Source organism: Ipomoea nil, unplaced genomic scaffold (assembly GCF_001879475.1).
Source record: "Ipomoea nil cultivar Tokyo-kokei standard unplaced genomic scaffold, Asagao_1.1 scaffold2480, whole genome shotgun sequence".
In the NCBI taxonomy this organism is placed as follows: Eukaryota; Viridiplantae; Streptophyta; class Magnoliopsida; order Solanales; family Convolvulaceae; genus Ipomoea; species Ipomoea nil.
The window spans coordinates 2370181-2397805 of NW_017618908.1; the positions used below are offsets into that span (position 1 = coordinate 2370181).

General features: G+C 34.3%; 3 protein-coding genes across 4 annotated transcripts; all 3 read right to left on the reverse strand.

Moving 5' to 3' along the window:
• Positions 1 to 616: 616 nt before the first annotated feature.
• On the reverse strand, positions 617 to 16058 carry LOC109153222 (beta-amylase 8-like). The gene is made up of 10 exons (XM_019301061.1): positions 16023 to 16058; positions 4890 to 5280; positions 4153 to 4371; positions 3324 to 3404; positions 2919 to 3119; positions 2412 to 2603; positions 2075 to 2239; positions 1624 to 1884; positions 1053 to 1265; positions 617 to 965 (listed from the first exon to the last, which is right to left on the reverse strand). The coding sequence occupies exons 2-10, from the start codon at positions 5250 to 5252 to the stop codon at positions 735 to 737; spliced, it is 1926 nt and encodes a 641-aa protein (XP_019156606.1). The 5' UTR covers positions 5253 to 5280; positions 16023 to 16058; the 3' UTR covers positions 617 to 734.
• LOC109152738 (beta-amylase 8-like) lies at positions 11424 to 18451 on the reverse strand. The gene is made up of 9 exons (XM_019300387.1): positions 18224 to 18451; positions 15379 to 15597; positions 14615 to 14695; positions 14208 to 14411; positions 13699 to 13890; positions 13139 to 13303; positions 12354 to 12614; positions 11859 to 12071; positions 11424 to 11771 (listed from the first exon to the last, which is right to left on the reverse strand). Exons 1-9 carry the CDS (start codon positions 18449 to 18451, stop codon positions 11538 to 11540), a joined length of 1797 nt encoding a protein of 598 aa, XP_019155932.1. The 3' UTR covers positions 11424 to 11537.
• A 4556-nt stretch (positions 18452 to 23007) lies between these two features.
• LOC109153223 lies at positions 23008 to 26997 on the reverse strand. 2 transcript variants are annotated; one of them, XM_019301062.1, is made up of 6 exons: positions 26677 to 26997; positions 24847 to 25866; positions 24255 to 24446; positions 24023 to 24159; positions 23566 to 23676; positions 23008 to 23436 (listed from the first exon to the last, which is right to left on the reverse strand). In XM_019301062.1, the coding sequence occupies exons 1-6, from the start codon at positions 26923 to 26925 to the stop codon at positions 23361 to 23363; spliced, it is 1785 nt and encodes a 594-aa protein (XP_019156607.1). In that variant the 5' UTR covers positions 26926 to 26997; the 3' UTR covers positions 23008 to 23360. The 2 variants fall into 2 exon arrangements, with proteins under 2 accessions (XP_019156607.1, XP_019156608.1); XM_019301063.1 differs by having other exon boundaries at positions 24023 to 24156; positions 26677 to 26996.
• Positions 26998 to 27625: the final 628 nt, after the last annotated feature.

Here is a 27625-nt window from a genome sequence, read left to right on the forward strand (position 1 = left end):
CTCAACTTACTGAAACATAAAGAGTCAATGCTCCCATTAAAGTTCGAATCTGTAACTTCTCATTTGGAATGAACCTATACCACCTATTAAAGTTTGAATCTGTAACTTCTCATTTGGGAAGAACCTATACCGCACAATAATTGCACAATTCAACTTCATATTAATAAAAAACTAATTAAAAATAAATAAATAAATAAGGACTAGCTCAAAACAATCCCATGATATATTTCAGATTCTAATCCTATGATATATTTCAGATTCTGGAATTAAGATTATGGGTCCGTTTACTAACCAAAAACTATTATCTGTTTTCTAATTTTTTTAGTTTTCATTCTTTGAAAACTTGTTTACTAATAGAAAATTGTTCTCTATTTTCTATTTTTTAATTTTTCAATTTTCACCTAAAATTTAGTTTAGATAATATTAAATATTATGCATCAGTACTATTACAAGGATGAGAATCCTGTAATATAGTACAGATATGCTTTAATCTCCATTGAAAATGAGCTTTTGGAAGAAGTTGATATCAAAAGTTTGATAAATGATTTTGCATCTAAATGTGCACGGCTCATGTCACTTTTTAAATAAAATTTTAGAAGTATTTTTATACAATATTTATATTTTGATACAGCTTTTTGAACAACTACTATTTATATATCGAAATTACTTGAAAAAAAAAAAGGCTACAAATTAAGATATTGTACATGACCCAAATTTTTATTGGAACGGCTCTGCTATGCATAGCCATGCATGCATTTAACAAAATATTCTAATTCTGAGATGTTCTCTGCCGTTTGAATCCGCTGCCATGGCCGTTCGAGTACAAAGAATGTGGAGTGGTGTCGATAGGGATCATTTCTTGGCTTTGATGTCTCCACGAGTCTCATAAATGTTTCTCTATCATAATCCCCGGGGGCGTTATGACCAGCTATAGCTACTCCCTTTTCCCAAGCACCATTTAGGACCTAAGGTAAAAGTTTTCGTGAAGTTAGCATACAGATTTTTAAGAGTTGTCGGTAGTTAGTTATGAGCAAAGTTGAGAATGCAAGAACCTGCCAACACAAGCCATTGGGATCTGCATATGCTTGAACAAGATCGTGGGGTGAAATCTGTGTTTCCTTGCTGACTAACTTCACTGTCGCATTGTGTTTTTTGAGGACCTCAAAGAGTGGAGAATAGCCATCTCGGTTTGATGTGTTGTAATATCCAGCAGTGAGTTCTGCTGCATGGCTGCTCGCTTTATACCACCAATGAATTCCCGGAATCTGCAGGAAATGAGGAAAAATTCATCATTTTCCCAGTGTGCACCCCCGGGTAGTGGTTACAGATTTTCCTTGGGTAGGGTCGCAAAGTAGGGTTTATCCCGTGCATATCCAGTGCACACCCTCAGGTAAATGTTTTCGGCTCTAGACCATCCAACTTCCCTCGGGTAGGGTCACAAAACGGAGTTTACCCAGTGCACACCCTCGGGTAGGGTCACAAAACGGAGTTTACCCAATGCACACCCTCAGGTAGTGGTTGCAGATTTCTCTCGCCACTCAAAAACAAATACTCCATAGCAAACAAATAAGTAGATGCCTTAGGTTCTAAGGTTTACATGTGTACATACACATAGATACATACCTTCACAACTAACGGTGTTTCATCAAATGCTTCAGTTGCAGCTGACAGAATGGTATCAGCATGATCTATTAAGGCCTGGGTATACCACTGGAGGAAGAATCGTCCATAGCAGCTATTATAATCACCTTTTTCACGGAAAAATCTAGTCTCATGTGGCCTAGAATTATAACAACCAACATAATTAGGCCCCATTGCCCAGGAAGGTTGCCCTCGTTTCTCTGCAGCATATTTAAGACTTTGCAGAAGAAACTTATCATAACACTGCAAGAGGGGGAAAGACGTCGATCACTAATTTCACCAAGGCAGCAGGGAGAAGCATAGCATTGAAAACACATAGCATGAATGTATATATGTTTGATGTGGATAGCAAAATTACAGTTAGTAAGAAGATACTATAAATGGATTGATAGAAATGAATTCATAGACCTTGGTGTAATGAGCGAATAGATACCTGAAATTCACCAATACCGGGAAATCTCCATCCATTTCTTTCAGAAAAAGAAGGGTACTTCAACTCCCCGGAAGCTCCAAGTCCAATTTCCACAGCAGAAATGAGACCCTCAGTGAACAAATCATTAAATTCAGCTCGAAAGCTTCTCATGAATTCATAATAAACCTGCAAAAATTGGATTACAAATGAGGATTAATGCAACCAATTTCAAAGTCAACAGGAAAATTATGCAGAATAATACTATTTGCTTTCTAGAATAGTTAGATACTCCTCATCAGTCATCACCCAATAAACAAAAAAAAAAAAAAAAAAAAATGAATTAAGAAAATTTTGATACCTCTCGACCAGTTCTACGGTCTAAAATACGCTCATTATCTATTCCCCAAGAAAGACATTCAGTATTCCATCTTCCTACACGATCAGCGAAGAATATTTCCGGGCAGTCTTTTCCAATCTTCAAAACCCACTCAGGGAGAGATATATCCACATTGAAATCATTTCCACCATAGGCATTAAACGCCATTACAACCTTTAGAAGAGAAGAAGACAGTTAATAAACAATCCATCTGAACAAGGCATTAGAGAAAAAATCTTCCAAGTGGAGAAATACCAATTTCTGCATATCATTTCTCTAATTTTGGGTCCACAGCCCACAGGGCAGAGGGACAAAGTAGGCAAAACTAGAAATGATGAAATAGCTGAGCTAAATTTCTGGAATGTATGTCTAAGGAGAAAGCCCAATGCTTACAGACAAAAAATGTTCACTCATTTATTAGAACCAGTGATGAGCTGATATACCAGAAGCAGTAACATGCGTTAATGTACCAGAACATAAATTTTATACCTGCAATTTCAATCCCATATCTCGGATGATATTGAATAATTCTTTGTATCCAAGCCACTTATATTCCTGATTACGTCGTTCAACAATCCCCCACCAGCAATTTATAACTACACCATCTATGTTTAAAGATTTTAGTAGTTGTAATTCATGTTGAACACCACTGGGATCCACTAATTGGCATAAATTGTTAATTATGCCACTCTGCAAGAAAGAAACTTGTTAATATTAGCATTGACTAAAAAAGAAAGGGTGAACATAGTGAACAAAAAATAATCTTGCATTCATTCCTTTAGATCATGAATGCATGGAGAATTTCAAGAATCAAAGCAAATAAATTAATGGAAAAGGATTGCCCTTTCACCTACTAAAGAAAAGAATCAGCAATGGAGAAATTAGGCCACTTACAGAAAGCATGACATAGACAGGAACATATGGAGTTCCTAAAAAATCATGTCCATGCTCTCCCGTATGGACTTCTTGCATAAGCTGCATCACCCATCACATTAGAATTTTACATTAAAAACTTTCAATGAAAATGGTCTACCTATTCAGCATTTGTGCATAAACTTAAAATGCAAAGACAATGGAGTATAGCAGACAAGAGGCTGAAATAAGTTACAAATTAAAATTTAATATACAATCCAAGAAATTAAAGAACTCACATAAATTGGAATCTATAGAACACTTGTTTAGTCAACAACTTAATGAAGCTTATCTACTCAACAAAGACTAGAAGTTGGGCTAAACTTAATTGTTGAGGACTTGAGGGGAAAAATAAATTGAAGTAGATAAGACTATAAGAGGAAGACTTATAAATTCACACTTTTCAAATAAACTCTTTTCCTAGTAAGTCTGAGCAATTTAATGAAGCATCAATGGCATTTTTGAAATTTCAATTATTTTGCTGGCTTGGTGACTTCTAACTTAATAAATGCATGTCTTTTATTCTATCTTTAGTATAAAGAGTGTTTTAATTGTCAAAACAACATGTCTATTTCAAAAATAACTCCTATCTAATCAACCAAACATGTTGAAAAATTTTTCAACTTCTTTCTTTCTAAGAAGCTTGTATCAAAATATGGAGTGCATATATATATAGTCAGTGTACACACACAAACACACATATATATAGACAAGTTCTAGCCAGGCCAAACAAGCTCACAGTATACTTTTTAACAAAACCAAAATGACAAGTGATATTTGTTCCACATGACTCATGTATCTTTTAGATCACCTGATCAGCCTCTAAACATCCTGATGAATTCATGGGGCTGCTACTTGTGTACTTATCAGCCTTTGCACCCGTATCTGGTACAACAACAGAATCAAAACTAGCTGGAGACAAGCTCTCATCAATTCTAAGAACTGATGCCTCTATCGATGCACTTGTTGAGCAATTTTTCAAAGAATCAGCAGGAAGTGGATTCCCAACCACCCTCGCTGGATAAGGCACCTGTGCAAATTAAAACCATATCATGGAAATTACTTGACAGTCTCTTTCAGAGCAGTTAACAATAACATATCAAAATGTGCACAAGAAATGATATTTACAAGCAGTTCACCTAGCCTCCTTTTGCTTATTATTTAGGATAGCAAATTTAAGACTATCCAAAAGCTATTAAGCATTCATCTCTTCTGAATACACACATATAACTATAGATACATTAAATCCTAGAGCCCACTGTATTCATGAAAGTTCCTGTAACTCTTCAAGGATATAGTAAGAACCTTATCACCATTTCATCATTTTAGAAGTATATATAACCAGATAAAATTTAATCATAATGCATACAAATATAGCTTTAGTATTTTTAGTGTTCTTAGATTTCCTGTAGCACCATTCTGAAGGTTTCATAATGTCTTAATAAATTAAATAATCAAATAATAAAGTAATAAACCCTATCAAACCAAATTCAGACCCAGAAATATAAGGAGCAGTAGTAGTAACTAGAACTAGTACTGACTACTGACCACGTTAGAAGGAGCTGCCGGTCTATAAGTGTTGCCATCGGGCTCGACGGTAAAACCGGCCTGGCGGGCGAGGGCAGAGAGGACGTCATTCATGTCAGAACGGGGCGGGAGGTCGAAATTGCCGTACTGGCGGAGGCCGGCCATCATCCGGGAAGTGAAGGCCCGGCGATCGCGCTCGCGAAACTTGGTGCGCTCCTTCTGTTTCTCTCTCTCCTTCCTGCTCTTGTTGGCAGTAGCAGAGGCAGCGTTGCCGGCCATTCTGGCGGCAAAGCCACGAGGACGGCGGGAGGCCGGTTGGGGTCGGGGATTAGGGTTCGAATTCCGGTCATAGTTCGGGTTCGGGTTCGGGTTCTGGGAATCCATAGCTTGGGCTTGGAAGGGGCGGTTTCACCTAGCTCCTCCACACTCCATTAACGGCTTACAGCTTCGCATTTTGTTGATTTTCATTTTTTTTCTTTTTGTGGGACCAAATAATGCAGAAATAGAAATATTTTATGAGTCTGAACAAAAATGGAATTTCTTAATAGGGAAAATGACACTTTTTCCCCCTGTGTTATATACCTATAGCATTTTTTTTCCCTAAATTATTGAAGTGCCTGTTTTTTCCCCTGAAATGTTAAATGGACATATTTACCCTTAAATTAAATATTTAATTTATTTTTTTCTCCAACAAATTGTGACCATAATTTGGATCAAACTAAACAAACACTATAGCAACCAAACTGAAATATTTCAATTACAATTTAGAATCAAAATTCGATATTTAGAGTTTATTAAAATCGTGAACCGGAACGGACGGTTCATGTTCCGAACTGAAAAAATAAAATACATTTATTGTTGAATTTATACTATTTTAAAATAAAAAATAAGATTTTAAAATAAAGACGGTTCAAAATCGCGAATCGAATCCGGAACCGCCGGTTCACGGTTCAAGATTCAATTTTTTTGATACATAATTTTAATAAATTGACATTTAAATATTGGGTTCTAGATTTGAATTATAACCGAAAACTATTAGGAGTAATTCGATTGCTTTAGTATCCGGTTCAATTCAAACCGATCCGTGGTCATCTCTACGTATACGCAATAATTTGTTGGAGTAGTAAAATAAATAAAATGTTTACTTTAAGGGTATAAATGTCAATTTAATATATCATGGGGAAAAAGCACCACTTTTAGAATAATTGAGGGGGCTAATGTGCTTACCTAAATAATTGAGGGGGAAAAAGTGCTATAAGTATATAACTCAGGGGCAAAAAGTGTCATTTTCCCTTCTTAATATTTCGCTTATTAATTACTCCGTATTAAATTTTCAGTTATAGATCTTTCCCATATTAATACTTCGTTTATTAATTATTAAATTTTGAGTCCTAAATCTTTCAATTTAATTGTATTATGAAACAAAGTTTAATGATTTATTTGACAATTATTTCATAATTTATAGAAACCACAATTCATATTCTATCCAAGTGTCTATATCTAAATCTAAAAATATAATAAGTCTTAATCAAAGTTAATTTTCTCATTTATATTCATGTTTTTAGTACTAATTATTTTGTATATTGTGCTTTTAGAGTTGTATTATATAATTTTTTTTGAACAAAAATATTCCTACTATTATACTTTCATTATCTTTTCCATTAATGTTACTATACACATACGTTCACCATATATTTTCTTATATTCTGTAATGAAATAATATTTGTAGACATTATATATTGGATTAATATAATAAATAAATTTGATTTTATATAAATTTCAATTAGTAAGAATTTTTTTTTTAGTTATTTTAAAAAATATAAATATTGAGCATATATTTTTGCGTATTCAAAAGACTAGTTTTAATAATAAATGCCATAATTTTAAACTTAATTTGTATCATTTATGTAATTTATAATAATGTCATAATAAGTTATATATCCATTGATTATTTATAAATTATAAGTTCACCCGTGGACTCGAGTCCACCTTGCAAGGTGAAGCCAATTAAGTTGAAAGATACAGAATTTAACTTTTAAAAATTCACAATTAGTGATGATTGTATTCATAAATTTCCAAAATTTATAAACACAATTTATATTTAAGAATTTCACAATTCCAACACTAAAAATACACAATTTAGGACCAAGGTGGACCCTGGTTCTATAATATAACAACGAAAGGAGGCAGATTTTGATGTGGGCCATGGTCCATGTAGCATCATTTTTCACGCACAATAATTTCATTATAATAATACTAAAGTATCATTATAATTATAGTGATTCTAAGAAACTGCAGTAAGAAGCGTTGATGAGCCCTGTTCTAGGGAACAGAAACTCGGAGGATCAAGATCTCCTTGAACGAAGTACGAAGACGAAGAAAAGCGAGACATTGGAAGCACAGGTGGAGGACGTGAGTATGGGCAACTCTACTATGGGGCTAGAACCAACGCACACGTAAACTATGCGTGCATGATAAATTGATAATACACTAAAGAGCTATTTGAATGACGAAGAAACCTGTAACCACTATCTGAGAATGTGCAAATAAATTCTCTAATCGATAAATGATTACAAGGAGATAAATCAGTTTAGATTGACCATAACTGATCGGTTCAAATCAATAATACGAATAAGTTGCTTCGAGATTCTAACTTTGTAATTGATAAAAAAATTTCAAATTCTAGACATACAGTAGTATGAGACATTTCCAATCCAAAACAAAAATAACTAAAGCATTCATAATTATGTTTTGTTTTATACAAAACCTTCTTCCTTCATAAACCCAATGATAAATAAAATAAAATAAAATAAGTAATAAACCTTATAACAAAATTCAGAAACCCAGAAATATATATAAGCAGTAGTAGTAAATAGAACTGGCTATAGTGCTGAATACTAACCACGTTAGAACGAGCTACCGGCGATCTATAAGTGGTGCCATCGTTCTCGACGGTAAAACCGGACTCGCGGGCGAGGGCGCCGACGACTAGATTCAAGCCAGCACGGGCCGGGAGGTTAAAATTGCCGTACTGGCGGAGGCCGTCCAACATCCGGGCGGTGATGGCCCGGCGTTCGCGCTCGAGAAACATCCTGCTGTTGTTGGCAGTAGCAGAGGCAGCGCCGCCGGCCATTCTGACGGCTAAGCTACGAGGATGGCGGGGGGGCCGTGGGGGTCGGGGATTAGGGTTCGAATTCCGGCCATTGCTCGGGTTCTGAGAATCCATAGTTTGGTTTTGGAATTCACCGGCCATTCTGCCGCCACGAGGACGGCGGCGGGTCGATTGGGGTCGGAGATTAGGGTTCGAATTCTGGTCATTGCTCGGGTTCGGGTTCTGGGAATCCATAGATTGGTATTGAAAGGGGCGGTTTCAGATTTTCAGTGTTTCACCTCGCTCTTCCACACTCCATTAACAGCTTAAAGCTTCGCTTCTTATAGATTTTCAAATTTTTTTTGCGGGACAAAAATAATGCAGAAATGGAAATATTTTATGCGTTTGAACAAAAATGGAATTTGTTTTTTGAAAGGACCAAAAATGGAATTTATTTCTATTTGGGTAGACGAAAATATTTCTTACTAAATATGATTGACCTTTGCCCTGGCATTTCACAAATGCAAACTGTAAATTTATGAATACTTTGCTTATTAATTATTAAATTTTGAGTCCTAAATCTTTAAATTTAATTGCATTGTGACAGAAAATTTAATAATTTATTTGATAATTATTTCGTAACTAGCCACGCACGCTCGTGGCACGTAGTGCACACTCCAGTGTGAATTTAAATTTTTTTTTAACACAAGGCAAATTCGAGAAAATGAAAAAATGAAAAACAAATAAAATTGGAGTAAACATAATCATCATTTTTTCTTTAAATAATTCATTTTAAATAATAATACATAGTAAATTCGGGTTCCTTTTTTAGTAAGAAATACTGTCTTCTTCCGGATTTGGAAGAAGTGCCCGAAAGAAGGCAACCATGGACCACCCTTCCCAATGCAAACCCTAATCAATTTCTTACGTAAGAAAGGAACCAAATTTACAAATGTATTATAATTTATAATGAATCACGATGATAAATGAAGCGGAAAATAGATAGGAATATATATAAAGCCAAATTGGTAGAAATATACAATCTACAAATCTAATAAGCGTTAATAAAGATAGGTCTTTAACGGAAACAAAAAAATATTTGGTGTAATTGTTTATCGAAATGAATGGTTCATATTATTTTGATTTTAGTATTTTTTTAATAATTTTTCTTATTTACCATATATTATATTATTTTTTTCTCTTAAATAACTCTGTATTTCGTTAGTATAAACTTTAGTAACGGAATATTCTGTTAACTATTTATTATTCTTAAGTTACTCATTATTTTATATGAGAAAGGTCTTAGGTTCGAACCACATTCCAACCAGAGTTGACATAATTATTAAACATATACTACGAATATTTTAAAATGTATTTAAAAATACAATATAAAATTTAACATAAACTTTGGTCAAATAATTAGTCCGACTAAATACATAACATTCAATGTTGAGCATCAAAGATTATACATCAGGAACCTTGAAAATCATTTTCTTGCATTTAAAAAAAAAAACAAAAAAAAAAAAAAAAACAACAACAACAACAAATTTAGGTTACATTTTTTTTTTTCCTTTTTTTTTTCTTTTAATTAATATTCTTTTGATTATTTAGAAGAATAGTTAATATTTCAATTATACTTTTACATTTTGAAATGACTTAGGTTATTATGATATTAATTAATATTTTTTATATGTATTTTTATAATGGTACAATTATATATTACTTTAAAAATATTGTACAATTATTTTTTTATCGAACAAAATTATTCTTATATCATTGTCAAACCTACACGACCTAACTACAAAGTTGTTGATAAAAAATACAACTACACATTAACACTAAAGTATCATTTTAACTCTACTATTTTCTTTGGTACACATTTTAACTCTATTATAGCTTCATTTGGCAATCATATTGGATCATTGGTCCACATAGCGCTATGTGGACCATAGTCCATTGTATAACAACGGCCCACGGGTGAAAGGACTCATGCCTAGTGCCCACAAGAAAGACAAATTATATCGTGCACCGCGGTGCATAACCGATTATGCACCGCGCATCAAAACGACGTCGTTTTGTTAAATGAAAAGAAACCGCATTCGTTTTCCGTCGTTCCGCACCCTTTCGCAAAAAGTAACTCTGTTATTCAGTTTCATTTTGTATACACTGCAGTTTTAGTTCAACACAACTACAGTTTCATTTCGATATTTATAGACTCAAATATGTGAAAATGTTATTTAATTTTATTTTATATACACTATAGTTTTATGGAATAAGGTTCAAATTGGCCACTGAACGTAACCTGAAAATGCAATTAGGTCACTGAACACTCCAAATGTATGCAATTTCACCTGACAGCAGGTTACCATCAATTTTAGCAGATTACTTGCTTACGTGGTAGCGGAGTTGACATTTTTAATAATTTTTAATAATAAATTTTAAAAAAAAATTGACGGGTCATTTTTTTTTTTATACTTTTTTTATTTAATTTTTGTTTTCAATTTTATTTAAAATTTATTATTAAAACAAGAACTGGGAGAAGTGTAATTGGTCCTTCCCGTTCCGGCGAAGCCATTTGAGAGAACCATTCTCGGGCAAATTTTGTCTGAAAAATGTGGAATACAATTCAAGATTTTGTTTCTTCAGTGACCATGACTCGCTGTCAAAGGAGTGAAGGACATATGGACTTTCTATATTAGTCCAAAAACATAATTCACTTCGATTCTAAATTAGTCAAATAAAAAAATAAAATTATAATACTTCATACCTATTTAGCTTATTACTTCAGAGTAGACATTATTTGGATAGACAGTATTTAAAAGAATAAAATTATAATAGTTCATTAATGCATACAACAATTCAGTTTGATTGATTCTAAATTAGTCAAACTAAAACTCTAGTTTAAATGTTTAACAACTCAACTTGATTTGGGTTTCAACCCTCCTTTTCTTTCAAAAAAAAAAAACAACTCAACTTGATTTAAAATTAATTTGAAACTCAACTCGTATCTAAATTAGTGAAAAATAATAATAACTCAATTTGACTCCATATTAGTTGAAAAAAATAATAGTTTTTATATATAAAGAATATAGCCTAACTCTACTTGATTTTAGATTAGTAAAAATAATAATAATAATAATTATTCTTATTATTATAATTATAATTCGACAACAGCTCAACTCAACTCCCCCCAACCAGCCCAAAAAAAAAAAAAAGACTAACTCAACTAGATTTTTAATACTACTGACTATGTTACATAGTAATATCTATTTATAGATTCTCAACTTATTAAAGCACAAAGAATCAATGTCCCACTAGAGTTCAAACCTGTGACATCTCATTTGGAAGAACCACAACTATACCGCACGGCAAATGCAGACTCAACTTCATATTAATAAAACACTAATTAAAAGTAAATAAATAAAGACTGGCTCAAAACAATCCTATGATATATTTCAGATTCAGGAATTAAGATTCATGATGTATTTTGATGCCTTGACACAAGGATAAGAATCCTGTAATATAGTACAGATATGCTTTGTGAAGCAAATATAAGAGAGAAGAACCCAAAAATGGTACTATGCATAGCCATGCATGCATTTAACAAAGTATTCTAATTCTGAGATGTTCTCTGTCGTTTGAACCCGCTGCTGCCATGGCCGTTCGAGTACAAAGAATGTAAAGTGGTGTCGTTCAGGATCATTTCTTGGCTTTGATGTCTCCACGAGTCTCATAAATGTTTCTCTATCATAACCCCGGGGGGCGTTATGACCAGCTATAGCTACTCCCTTATCCCAAGCACCATTTAGGACCTAAGGAAAAAGTTTTCGTGAAGTTAGCATACAGATTTTTAAGAGTTGTGGGTAGTTAGTTATGAGCAAAGTTGAGAATGCAAGAACCTGCCAACACAACCCAATGGGATCTGCATATGCTTCAACAAGATCGCCGGGTGAAATCTGTGTTTCCTTGCTGACTAACTTCATTGTCGCATTGTGTTTTTTGAGGACCTCAAAGAGTGGAGAATAGCCATCTCGGTTTGATGTGTTGTAATATCCAGCAGTGAGTTCGGCTGCATGGCTGCTCGTTAAATACCACCAATGAATTCCCGGAATCTGCAGGAAATGAGGAAAAACTGGTCATTTCCCAGTGCACACCCTCGGGTAGGGTCACAAAGCGGGGTTTACCCCGTGCACACCCTCAGGTAAATGTTTTTGGCTCTAGACCATCCAACTTCCCTCGGGTAGGGTCAACAAAGTGGGGTTTACCCAGTGCACACCCTCGGGTAGGGGTTGCAGATTTCCCTCGTCACTCAAGAACAAATACTCCGTAGCAAACAAATAAGTAGATGCCTTAGGTTCCAACGTTTACATGTGTACATACACATAGATACATACCTTCACAACTAACGGTGTTTCATCAAATGCTTTAGTTGCAGCTGACAGAATGATATCAGCATGATCTATTAAGGCCTGGGTATACCACTGGAGGAAGAATCGTCCATAGTAGCTATCATAATCACCTTGTTCACGGAAAAATCTAGTCTGATGTGGCCTAGAATTATAACAACCAACATTTTCAGGCCCCATTGCCCAGGAAGGTTGCCCTCGTTTCTTTGCAGCATTTTTAAGACGTGACAGAAGAAACTTATCATAACACTGCAAGAGGGAGAAGCATAGCATTGAAAACACATAGCATGAATGAATATACGTTAGACGCGGATAGCAAGATTACAGTTAGTATATAGAATAATACAGAAGCTACATACAAATTATGGTAACAGATTAAAGAGGAATTATTCTGAGTCCTATTTTAGTGTGTCAATTACCAATTTAGAAATGTAAAGAATTGTTTGTAATCTATATTGTCCTTGGACAGAAGTTAATTGCTACTTTTGAGCCTAGTGTTCGTTTTACTGATCGGGAAACGGCCTCCTTTTACATCACACAGTTCTAATTGGAGGACGTGCTTGTGAGGATCAACATTACAACACCATTCTAGAGAGTGGGTTTACTTCCAATACATTAGAGGTTCTGCTTATGTCATAGCACTACAAAAAGCATTTACTGCCAATACATTATGAAAGGAAATAGATTGGATTAAACTTGACAACTAAGAAGATACTATAAAAGGATTAATAGAAATGAATTCATAGACCTTGGTGTAATGAGCAAATAGATACCTGAAATTCACCAATACCCGGAAATCTCCATCCATTTCTTTCAGAAAAAGAAGGGTACTTCAACTCCCCAGAAGCTCCAAGTCCAACTTCCACAGCAGAAATGAGACCCTCAGTGAACAAATCATTAAACTCAGCTCGAAAGCTTCTCATGAATTCATAACAAACCTGCAAAATTTGGATTACAAATGAGGATTAATGCAACCAATTTCAAAGTTAACAGGAAAATTATGCAGAATAATACTATTTGCTTTCTAGAATAGTTAGATACTCCTTACATAAAAATAAAATAGATGTATGAATTGAAAAGGGGAGATGCATGAGGTGCATAAAGCACCAAACTTATAAATCAACTCTGAAGAAGGATAATGTAATAGAATGCCCTTCCTGGGACCAAGAAGAAAGAGCACTCATAGCACTCTTCCTTCTTGTCAAGAATAAGAAAATTTACCTAGGATCAGGGTTTACCCAGTGCACACTCTCAGGTAGTGACTATGAGTTTCCCTCATCACCCAATAAACAAAAAAAAAAAAAAAAACAATTGAATTAGAAAATTTTGATACCTCTCGACCAGTTCTATGTTCTAAAATACGCTTCTTATCTATTCCCCAAGAAAGACATTCAGTATTACATCTTCCTACACGATCAGTGAAGAATATTTCCGGGCTGTGTTTTCCAATCTTCAAAACCCACTGAGGGAGACATATATCCACATTGAATTCATTTCCACCATAAGCATTAAACGCCATTACAACCTTCAGAAGAGAAGAAGACAGTTAATAAACAATCCATCTGAACAAGGCATTAGAGAAAAAATCTTCCAAGTGGCGAAATACCAATTTCTGCATATCATTTCTCTATTTTTGGGTTCACAGCCCACAGGGCAGAGGGACAAAGTAGGCAAAACTAGAAATGATGAAATAACTGAGCTAAATTTCTGGAATGTATGTCTAAAGAGAAAGCCCAATGCTTACAGACAAAAAAAATGTTCACTCATTTATTAGAACCAGTAATGAGTTGATATACCAGAAGCAGTAAAATGCGCTAATGTACCAGAACAGAAATTTCATACCAGCAATTTCAATCCCATATCTCGGATGATATTGAACAATTCTCTATATCTAGACCACTTATATTTCTGATCTTCCCTTCCTTCAACAATCCCCCACCAACAATTTACAACTACACCATCTATGTTTAAAGATTTTAGTAGTTGTAATTCATGTTTAACACCACTGGGATCCACTAATTGGCATGAATTGTTAATTATGCCACTCTGCAAGAAAGAAACTTGTTAATATTAGCATTGACTGAAAAAGAAAGCCTGAACATAGTGAACAAAAAATAATGTTGCATTCATTCCTTTAGATCATGAATGCATGGAGAATTTCAAGAATCAAAGAAAATAAATTAATGGAAAAGGATTGCCCTTCACCTACTAAAGAAAAGAATCGGCAATGGAGAACTACGGACACTTACAGAAAGCATAACATAGACAGGGACATATGGAGTTCCTAAAAAAACACTTTCATGCTCCCACCTATGAACTTCTTGCATAAGCTGCATCACCCATCACATTAGAATTTTACATTAAAAACTTTCGATGAAAATGGTCTACCTATTCAGCATTTGTGCATAAACTTAAAATATAAAGACAATGGATTAGAGCAGACAAGAGGCTGAAATAAGTTACAAATTAAAATATAATATACAATCCAAGAAATTAAAGAATTGGCATAAATTGGAATCTATAGAGCACTTGATTAGTCAACTACTTAATGAAGCTTATCTACTCTAAAAGACTAAAAGTTGGTCTAAACTTAATTGTTGAGGACTTGAGGGGAAAAATAAATTGAAGTAGATAAGAGGAAGACTTATAAATTCACACTTTTCAAATGAACTCTTTTTCTAGTAAGTCTGAGCAATTTAATGAAGCATCAATGGCATTTTTGAAATTTCAAATATTTTGCTGGCTTGGTGACTTCTAACCTAATAAATGCATGTCTTTTATTCTATCTTTAGTATAAAGAGTGTTTTAATTGTCAAAACAACATGTCTATTTCAAAAAGAACTCCTATCTAATCAACCAAACATGTTGAAAAAAATTTCAACTTCTTTCTTTCTCAGAAGCTTGTATCAAAATATGGAGTGCATATATATATAAACAAGTTCTAGCCAGGCCAAACAAGCTCAAAGTATACTTTTTAACAAAACCAAAATGACTCATGTATATTTTAGATCACCTGATCAGCCTCTAAACATCCTGATGAATTCATGGGGCTGCTACTTGTGTACTTATCAGCCTTTGCACCCGTATCTGGTACAACAACAGAATCAAAACTAGCTGGAGACAAGCTCTCATCAATTCTAAGAACTGATGCCTCTATCGACGCACTTGTTGAGCAATTTTTCAAAGAACCAGCAGGAAGTGGATTCCCAACCACCCTCGCTGGATAAGCCACCTGTGCAAATTAAAACCATATCATCGAAATTACTTGATAGCCACCTGTGGAAATTAAAACAAATCAGCACCTCGCTGGATAAAACCAACTAATAAACCTTATCAAATTCAGAAACCCAGAAATATAAGGAGCCGCCGGTCTATAAGTGTTGCTATCGGGCTCGACGGTAAAACCGGCCTGGCGGGCGAAGGCACCGAGGATCGCGCTCGCGAAACTGCCGTACTGGCGGAGGCCGGCGATCGCGCTCGAGCTCGCGCTCGCGAAACTTGGTGCGCTCCTTCTGCTTCTCTCTCTCCATTCTGGCGGCAAAGCCACGAGGACGGCGGGAGGCCGGTTGGAGTCGGGGATTAGGGTTCGAATTCCGGTCATAGCTCGGGTTCGGGTTCTGGGAATCCATAGCTTCGTCTTGGAAGGGGCGGTTTCACCTCGCTCCTCCACACTCCATTAACAGCTTACAGCTTAGCATTTTCATTTTTATTTCTTTTTCTTTTTGTGGGACCAAATAATGCAGAAATGGAAATATTTTATGAGTCTGAACAAAAATGGAATTTCTTAATATTTCGCTTATTAATTACTCCGTATTTAATTTTGAGTTATAGATCTTTCAATTTAATTGCATCATATTAATTATTCCGTATTAATTTTGGGTCCTAAGTCTTTCAATTTAATTGCATTATGACATAAAAATTAATGATTTATTTGACAATTATTCCATAATTTATACATTATTTGTTCTATCTAAGCCTCGATATCTAAATCTAAAAAATAATAAGTCTTAATCAAAGTTATATTCCTAATTTATATCTATTTTATAGTAATAATTTTTTGTTACATTGTACTTTTAGAGTTATACTATATAATTTTTTGAATAAAAATACTTATATTATTATAACTTACGTTATCTTTTTCATTATTGTTATCATACATATACATTCACTATATATTTTCTTATATTCTTTAATGATATAATATTTGTAAACATTATATATTGGATTAATATAATAAATAAATTTTAATTAGTAAAGATTTGTTAGTTATTTTAAAAAAATATAAAGGGAAAATGGCACTTCTTCCCCCTGAGTTATATACTTATAACACTTTTTCCCCCTGAATTATTCAAGTGGCTGTTTTCCTCCCTGAAATGTTAAAGGGACATATTTACCCTTAAAATAAATATTTAAAATAAATATTTTATTTATTTTCCTTTTCCAACAAATTATGACCATAATTTGGTTCAAACCAAACAAACACTATACCAACCAAACCGAAATATTCCAATTACAATTTAGAATCGAAACTCGATATTTAGAGTTTATTAAAATCGCGAACCGGAACGGACGGTTCATGTTCTGAACGGAAAAAATAAAATACATTTATTGTTGAATTTAGACTATTTTAAAATAAAAAATAAAATTTTAACATAAAGACAGTTCAAAAATCGCGAACCAAATCTGAAATCGCCGGTTCACGGTTCAGGATCCAATTTTTTTATTCATAATTTTAATAAATTGAAATCCAAATATTAGGTTCTGGATCTGAATCATAACCGAAAACTTTTAATTCAATTGCTATAGTGTCCGGTTCAATTTGAACCGAACCGTGATCATCCCTACGTATACACAATAATTTGTTGGAGAAGTAAAATAAATAAAATGTTCACTTTAAGGGTAGAAATGTCAATTTAATATATCAGGGGGGAAAACCACCACTTTTAGAATAATTGAGGGGACTAATGTGCTTACCTAAATGATTGAGGGGGAAAAAGTGCTATAAGTATATAACTCAGGGGGAAAAACTGCTATTTTCCCAAATATAAATATTGAGCATATATTTTTGTGTCTCGCGAGAAAAAACTAGTTTTAATAATAAATGCCATAAATTTTAAATTAATTTGTACCATTTAACTAATTTATAATAATGTGACAAGTTATATATCCATTGATTATTTATAAGTTTAAAATCCCAAGAACCCCTTATCCAAGCAACAAATTATTCCGTAGACTTGAAAAGTAGACCCAAGTCCAAAGATACACATTTTACTTTTTTAAAATTTACAATTAGTGATGACCATGTATTGTATTTACGAGTTTCTCAAACTTATAAACACAGTTTATATTTTAGAAGTTCACAATTTCAATATTAAAAACACAAAATTTATAATCAGGATCCACCTTACAAGGTGGACCCTGATCCATAAGGACGGAATGAGACAAATTTTAAAGTAGGCTATGTTCCATGTAGCATTATGGATCATAAAATAAAACGATTTCGTATCATTTTAATTACACTCCAATTTCATTTGACAAATTTACGCTCTATTTTTTAGTTTTCTTTTAATTACAGTGATTCCAAGAGATTACTGCAAGAAACTGCTGCAAGAAGCATTGATGAGCTCTGTTCTGGGGAGCAGAAGATCGAAGTACGAAGAGGAAGAAAAGCATTCATAATATGGCAACACTTTGCATGCAGGATAATACACTAATTAAAATAAGAAAAGAATTCATAATTATGTTTTGATTGATACAAAACCTTCTTCGTTCCTTCCTAAACCCAATGATAAATTAAATAAGAAAGTAATAAACCCTATCAAATTCAAATTCAGAAACCCAGAAATAGAACTACTGACCACGTTAGAAGAAGGTGCCGATCTATAAGTGGTGCCATCGGGCTCGACGGTAAAACCGGCTTCGCGGGCGAGGGCGGCGACGACTTTATTCATTTCAGCACGGCGCGGAAGGTTGAAATTGCCGTAATGGCGGAGGCCGGCCATCATCCGGGCGGTGAAGGCCCGGCGATTGCGCTCGAGAAGCTTCCTGCTCTTTTTGGCAGTAGAAGAGGCGGCGTTGCCGGTCATTCTGGCGGCAAAGACACCAGGACGGCGGGAGGCCGGTTCCGGTTGGGGATTAGGGTTCGAATTCCGGTCGTAGCTCGGGTTCGGGTTGGCGGTTTCACCTTGCTCCTCCACACGCCATTAACAACACAGCTTCGCATCTTATATAGATTTTTTTTGTGGGACCAAATAATGCAGAAATGGAAATAATGCGAATTTAATTTTTTTTTTTTTTTTTTTTTTTTTTTGTTTTGAACACAAGGCGAATTTTAATTGAAATATTAATTTTATGATAATGTTAAAAGAACATTACTGAAATTTTATTGAGTACTATTGACTCAAATGACTATAATAATTAACTAATATTATTACATTATTTGATTAAAGTTAGTATTGTCAATTTCTTCATACACGTTGTCATTGATAATATATTAATAGGATCATTGCATTACTACAAATATAGCATATAACATCAGACATATCACGTTGATTATAATAAAATAGTCATTAAAACATTAAATAAATTTATAACTTAAAAAAAAAAAAGATTTTAACGTTAGTTTTATAAACTAACCGGCATTGTTAATAATTACGAGATTATTTTATATTTTAAAAACAATATGACGTCAGGTTTTAAGAAAATCAACATTGTATCTTTTACAAAATAGCAGTAGTAGTAGTGGTGTTTTTGCTTTATATATATATATATATATATATATATATATATATATATATATCCGTCACTGTCTTCTTCCAAATCTGGATATAATAAAACAAATAAAGAATAAACGATGACACCGGATTGGACCTTAGCACAGAGTGTTGTTGTGTAATTTATTTTTTATGTGTAGTTTGTGGATTAATATATAGGAACATAATTTACCTCGTGCATATTTTTGCATAATAGTTGTGAGTTCTCATTGTCATAAAAAAAAAAAAAGTTAATACCCAAAATCGTCATCGACTATAGTGGTTTTTCTCAATTTCGTCCTAAACGACTTTGGTGACCTAATATCGTCCCAGACTTTTGTGTTTCGCTCAATTTAGTCCTCCATTTGTTATTCCGTCAAATTGGTGTTAAATAAAGGGACAATTCAATAATGTCAATATTGATCTCTCTTTACTTTCAACTTGTGAAGTGCGAAATTCCTCTTTCTTGTACGAATTACACCCAGAATTACTCCCGGACCTGCAAATCAAATTTTATATTCGCAGTTTTAGGAGTAATTCTGGGAGTAATTCGTAAAAAAAAAAAAGGATTTCGCAGTTCACATGTCTATGAGTAAAGAGATGCCAATATTAAAATTACTGAATTGTCTATTTATTTAACACCAAATGGACAGAATAACAAATGAGAGACTAAATTGAGCAAAAACACAAAAGTCTGGGACTAAATTGAGCGAAACACAAAAGTCTGGGACGATATTAAGTCACCAAAGTCGTTTAGGACGAAATTGAGAAAAACCACTATAGTCGAGGACGATTTTGGGTATTAACTCTAAAAAAAAAAAAAAATAACTAAAGAATAGTAAATTTTTATGTGAATATATGTTGACAAACAATGGAAACTATGACAGGATAACAAGCTCAATTGTGACGAACAAAAGAATTATTTGCAACACATCGCCACAGGGCACAAACTAATGCGATCAATTGTGATAAAAGATTATGACAAAAAATGTTGGTGTAATTGTTTATTGCAATGAATGGTTCATATTATTTTGATTTTAGTTTTTTTTTTTATGATTTTCCTTATTTATTCTCTATTATATTATTTTCTTCCATTAAATAATTCTGCATTCCGTTAGTACATATTCAGTTAACTAATTACGGAGTATTATTTTACCAAGGGTCTTGTAGTCCAATGGTACCACATTGCTCTCCTATGTTGGAGGTGATAGGTTTGAGCTTTAGTGGAGGCATTTGATGTAATAGGGTATCCCTTTTATATAAACCAAAAAAAAAAATTATTATTTTTAATTTACTCATTATTTTATATAAGAAAGGTCTTAGGTTTGAACTACATCCCAATTAAAGTTGGCATAATTGTAAAACATATACTAAAATTTAACATAAACCTTGGTCAAATAATTAGCCCGACTAAATACATAGCATTTAATACTGAGCATCAAAGATTATAAATCAGGAACTTTGAAAATCATTTTCTTGCAATTTTAAAAAAAAATTTAGGTTAATCTTTTTTTTTTTTCCGTTTAATTAATCTTCTTTTGATTATTTAGAAGAAGACTCAATATTTCAATTATACTTTTACATTATTAGAATGATAGGTCATTATAATATTAATTAATATTTTTGGTATGTATTTCTATAATGGTGCAATTGTACATTACTTTACAAATATTGTACAATTATTTTTTTTTTATCAGACAAAATTATTCTTATATCATTGTCAGACCAACGCGACCTAACTACAAAGTTGTTGAAAAAAAATACATTGTCAGACCTGCGCGACCTAACTACAAAATTGTTGATAAAAAAATACAACTACACATGAACGCTAAAGTATCATTTTAACTCTACTATTTTATTTGGTACACATTTTAACTCTACTATAGCTTTATTTGATAATCATATTGGATCATGGTCCACATAGCGCTATATGAACCGTAGTCCATTGTATAACAACGGCCCACGGGTGAAAGGACTCATGCCTAGTGCCCACAAGGAACCACCTCACAAGAGGGTGAAACTATCACACTACAACTGTCAGGGCTCTATCATATGTTATTGCCATCTAAGAACTAATTGAACTACCTATGCCCCAAACTTAATAATCCCTCATTGCTTATACCTTTGAAACTAGTAGAGGATTTAAATCCCGAGTTGTGCCTCGATTAACTTGCAGACCGCCAAATGCTTGTACGCTAATACACACAACGAAACTAAATCCATACTATTAATAAATTATATAAAATTATAAAATTAGTGCAAATTTTTGCATACCAAACAATAATACTATGAGAACATGGATAACCAGAAGCTCTAACCAATTGAGTAAAACTAACACTTCCCAGCATTCGAATAGTGCTCCAGAACTAAACAAAAATAACTAAAGTCTATAAGCGGTGTCATCAGGGTCGACGGTAAAACCGGCCTCGCGGGCGAGGGCACCGACGACTAGATTCAAGTCAGCACGGGGCGGGAGGTTGAAATTGTCGTACTGGCGGAGGCCGTCCAGCATCCGGGCGGTGATGGCCCGGCGTTCGCGCTCGAGAAACTTCCGGCTGTTGTTGGCAGTAGCAGAGGCAGCGTCACCGGCCATTCTGGCGGCAATGCCACGAGGACGACGGCGGGCCGGTTGGGGTCGGGGATTAGGGTTCGAATTCTGGTCATTGCTCGGGTTTGGGTTTTGGGAATCCATAGATTGGTCTTCGAAGGGGCGGTTTCAGTGTTTCACCTCGCTCTTCCACACTCCATTAACAGCTTACAGCTTCGCTTCTTATAGATTTTCATTTTTTTTTTTGTGGGACCAAAATAATGCAGAAATGGAAATATTTTATGCGTTTGAACAAAAATGGAATTTTTTTTTGAAAGGACCAAAAATGGAATTTATTTTTATTTGTATAGACAAAAATATTTCTTACTAAATATGATTGACCTTTGCCCTGGCATTTCACAAATGCAAACTGTACATTTATGAATATTTCGCTTATTAATTACTCCGTAAATTTTGAGTAATAGATCTTCCAATTTAATTGTAACTAGTTTTTTCGCACGGACTTCTACTTTGACCTGAAAAATGAGGCAAATTTTGCTGTGGGTCATGGTCCATGTAGGTTGTAGCATCACGTACCATAAAGCAAAACGATGTCGTATCATTTTAATTATACTTCAGTTTCATTTGACAAATATTGCTATATTTTTTAGTTTCATTTTTCACACACAATAGTTTTATTATTATAACAATACAAAAATATCATTTTAATTATACTACAATTTCATACAATATACGTTATTGCATAAGTTTGATTTTTTTTTTCACACACGCTAGTTTAAGTTCATTTGACAATATATGTTATTGTACGAGTTCTGTTTTTTAATTTCATTTTTTCACAAACACTAATTTCATTATAGCAACACTAAAACATCATTTTAATTATATTATAGTTTTATTTGGCATTATGTTTATTGCATAAGCTCTTTTTTTAGTTTCATTTTCCTCACACACTAGTTTCATTTTAACAACATTAAAATATTATTTTTTAACTCTACTATATTCTCATTTAACAATCATATTAAATCATGATCCACATAACATTGTGTAAACCATGGTCCACATAACATTACATAGACCACGATCCACTGTATAACGAGTGAAAGGACTCGTGCCTAGTGCCACAAGGAACCACCCCACAAGAAGGTGAAACTATCACAATTGAATTGTCAAGTCTCGATCATACGTCATTGCCAGCTAAAAACTAATTGAACTACCAATGGTTCAAACTTAACGACCCTTCACCGCTTATACCTTTGAAACTAGTAGAGAATTTAAATCACGATTTGCGCCTCAACTAACTTACGGGCACCAAATCCTTGTACACTAATATACACAACAAAACTAAATCCATACAATTAATAAATTATACGGAGTATAAAATTAGTGCAAATTTTTGCATACCAAACAATAATACCATGAGAACATGGGTAACCAGAAGCTCTAACCAATTGAGTAAAACTAACACTTCCCAGCACTCGAATAGTGCTCCAGAACTAAAGCCTACAACCAAATCTGGAAACACAAATCTGCTCTCATAGTTCAACATGGGCATTTCAGCATATGGCATAAGAAGTTGGTTGCTTTTCAAACAAATTTGGCCAAACACAATGACACAACCTCACCAAAAACATGACCAAACCTCTCACCATAACTAAGTGCATCAAAACACGAGCTGAGCTGAGCTTCGGTTCCCAACTACAACAACAGAGGATCAGACCCTGCACCAAATAAGTCAGATCTGCAGACATCACCTCGGCAAAGTGGGCATACCCTGCATTTGGGAATGCACTTAGTAATAGAAAGAATACATGCAATACAATCTTTCATTTTTATCAGTTTCATCATCTCCTTAAAGTTGGATGTGAACAACTGGGGAATTATTAGCCATATTTGTGTTTACCTGTGAATTTCTTTAAGCCATTTGTCTACACAAGTCCTATGAAAATCATGGTGGCAAGGCAATATACGCAAACTGTCTCCATCATCGTAGTCCACGAGACATATGTGACATCTGTATGATAAGCAATGGAAGAAGTCAGAAGTTAGAATAATGTAAAAATAAGATAGCAATACTGACCAAAAGAGAAAAGGAAAACTGAACTTCAATAATGACAGAATCTCGGAAGTAATATGAAGTGTTCATCGTCATCTAAAGTAACTTATTTTTTACTAGATTATCTAATTAGGCACATAATAAAAGTTTCCTTATTTTTCCCTTGTTTGGGTTAAGCCTCTCATATCTTGGATCTAAGAGAAATATCTATTTGAAGACCAAAAAAAGAAAGTAATGTAGCATTATGTCACCACCAAATATTGCAGTAAACTAAGGCAAACAAAACTAAAGAGCTTCTACTCACTGTGCAGCATCTTCGCTCAAATCATTTTGTGATTTGTTGTATGTTTTCACAGGCAGGGATTCCACCACATCATTAGGTGCCGGAAGAGACCCAATTGAAGATACAGAAGGCTGGGAGGATAATACTACAGATTGCTGCTGAATTTCATCCAGAACCTAAGATGAGTAAGAAATCTCCAACTCATATTGATTTAGAAAAAGGGAGGGAGAGTTTGATAGATTGGTAACATTACCGCAAGTAAAGCTTCTGCTAACATAAGATTTCTCGATATGCTAGCCCTAATGCTATTGTGATTCTCTGAATTAGCTTGAGAACTCCTACGACATGTGCAATTACCCGATCTATGTTGACCAGATAAAATGCAAGGTCTTGTATGCCCAGAGAAGTTCTCAAAACGGCTTCTCAGCCTTCGTAGTGCGCGTACCTATGAAAACATTTAAACTATTATTTAGATAAAGCACAAATAGAGGAACAAATAACTGAAAAGAACACCCAAAGTGGTAACCCCAGCATTCGGCAAAGCACAACTAGGTTGGCTTCTACTTTAAAAGGTGACTCGCTCAGAGGAAACACTTGAGCATCTCTTCCAATTTGGCTGCAGCCAGATATGTACCAAATAACCAAGTAATGGTACAAAGAGATGTGTGCATACAACATATATAGGTTTTGAATTGCAGACTGAGCTTTGTTGCATTAATCAATATTAGAACTATGAAACAGAATTTACTCCTTTTAACTGCCTCTTGTTTATCATGGGCTGCTTGTATATCAAGTCAAATTCTAATAAATAATTACTAAAGGAACTTGTTATACACTGAACACACCTGAGATCTTATTCTTCTTCGCCGCTCAGAGAAACTTGATCTATGATCCAGGAGTTCATGATAAATGGTATATGTTGCCCTTGAAACCTCATGATGTAGAATTCGATATACGGAATTTGAGACACCAGAAGATGCATGCCCAGAATAACTTGGAGTAATGGAGTCATTATCTTCAGATATTGCCTGCCGTATTCCACCAACCAAATCCTGTCTCCGACTACCCTCACTAGCACGTCTCACTTCCATCTCCCGATGAAAAGGACGAAACTCCGGAAAAGGTGATCTTCGAAGAACTCTACCACGAAGTCTACCAACACTCAAAGTTCTGCTGAATTGGATGTTCCTTTCATCAGGCGCACGAGGTGCACTTCTTCGATCAGAAAGTCTTGTCTCAATTCCATCAGCATAACTCTCAGGAGAGAATAAATTTATATCACTGTCTACTATAGTATCATTATTATCTCTCACCAAACCTTGACCAGAAGCTATATGTTGGTTTTGTAATGAACTATCACCATTATTAGAGGCAAAATCTTGATTTTCTGTAGGAGATCCATTACCAAAGCACACAGGAAAAAAATCACAACTCCTTGGCCTTTCACTTCTATTAACAAATCTATCTGATGAACATGACTGAAGATGAAGATCATCTTCATCATTTGAAAGCACAAAACTTCTTGATGAAGCAGAAGGAGCTCCTTGTCCTCCTAAATCATTTGCTCTGCTTAATCTGAAGCTGATATTACCAGGAGTGAAGCTCAGGCGAGGAAGGAAACGATTCAGCAGATTTGACGATCTGGATGAGAAAGCTCTTGAAGAAGAAGAATTACCTACTGTGGACACAGTATCATAAAACCTTGATTGGTGCCACTCATCAAGCTCAACATCAGAATTTACATGGTTTTCATCTGGCTGCTCTGCTTTAACGTTTTCATAACATTCATTTTTTTCTCCTCCAGTCTCATTTTCATCTGTGGTTGGCGTAGTGCTACAATTTCCTTCAGATTGATGTTTGGAAATCTGCAGCTTGTATAAATTATTCATCAACAATGATGCAAATAAAAAGTTACAGAGTATAACAGCATAGCGTACAAGCATGAAAATAGTAAAATACTAGTATTTTGCATAGAAACTTTGCACTTAATTATGCACACCTCAACATTGCAAACTTACCCAATTTGTTCAGAAAACAGTAAAATGTTCATAAAGACGTAAAAGACACACATAAATTAAGACTCGAGAGAACAGCCTAAACATGAATGTTCACACGAAATAATGTTGGCATTCATATTAAAATGCATTAATACCCATGTCTATGTCAAAAACGTTCTGATTTGTTAATACCATGTTCTCATTAGAATCCCAAATCCAAGCAACATTCATTAGTCAAAATCAATATTTGCAAGTTAGATACATTAACCAATATTTGCTACATGAAAAATCACATTGTTTTGTATACTCAAATAGTACCTCCACCCTAATCCCTCGTTTAAGTTGGGTGTCAACAACACTAGTTAAGAAAGGGCAAACAGAATAGAGAACTATGAACATTTGCCATTGCATACAACCTAACACAAAACGCCACAGCTCACAATAGTTCAAACCTTCATTGCTTTGCGATTGAACTAAACTTATCGCACTTACTCCACTAAAAAGTAATGCCAAACCACAAATTATTCCTTTACTTAAACATATACTTCAGTTCAGTGCCAAAAATTGCTACCAAAAAAATTAAAAATAAGAAAAACATATCTTCTCAATGCGAACAAAGTTCTACTCTGTAGTCTATATGCAATAGAAGATAACAGAGAAGCGAATGCGGACATATACCTGCGAACCGTCACCGTCGGAGTCGTTAGATCGTAGACACGACGACTGGAACACTCTGCTTCGGCTGGATCGAGCCGTCTCAGCAATTGACGGCGGCGGAGGCGACGGCGACGGGGAATCGGCGGCAGCATTGGACTTGCTGCTGCTTGAACCCATTCTTAAGTAACGCAAACACAGTTTAACCAGTAAGTGCAATTGGTTCAAAGATCTAATGCGGAATATATAATAAAATAATAGCAAATCTATCATTCAGATCTCAAAAATCAAAATAATTGCAAATTTCATGCTTTTTTCCTTGTATTATTATAATCTCTAGTAACTTTTTGGAAGAATAATCTCTAGTAACTTTTTAGTTTGAATGGGGAAATGTAATATTACAGTGATGGTGAGAAGACGCAAAGAGCAAAAATGGCGTGTCAGCATTTAACGGATTCAAATTCTAATCTTCGTCGGAACGACACGCGCGCCTCGGAACATGAAAAGTGACCGCTTTCGGCAATTATCCTATTTTCCACCCCTAGTTTTATATAAAATGTTAAAGGAACCCCTTAGTATAAAGGAATTGCCAATCACACCCATTCTTTCTTTTTTTCTTTTTATATAGTATTTTCGCACGTTCGATGCACGGAATGAATTTGTTGTAATATATTAAAAATATTTATATCGATATATAATTATATAAATTAGAACATTCCTTTTTTTTTTGTTTAATTCATAAAATCCAAATATATTTGAAATCTAATTACTTTGCATATTGAAAAAGTATAAATATCAACAAACAACAAGAACACCAAGGCGGTTGGGTATAAGTAAATAGATTATGGTGGGGCAATGAAATGAATATACGGTGTACAAGTAATATTTAATAAAATACGTGATAATCATAATGAATTTAGTTGCGATTGTGTGTAATTGAGTAAGCAATGACGAGTGCAAAGTAGTTGGATGA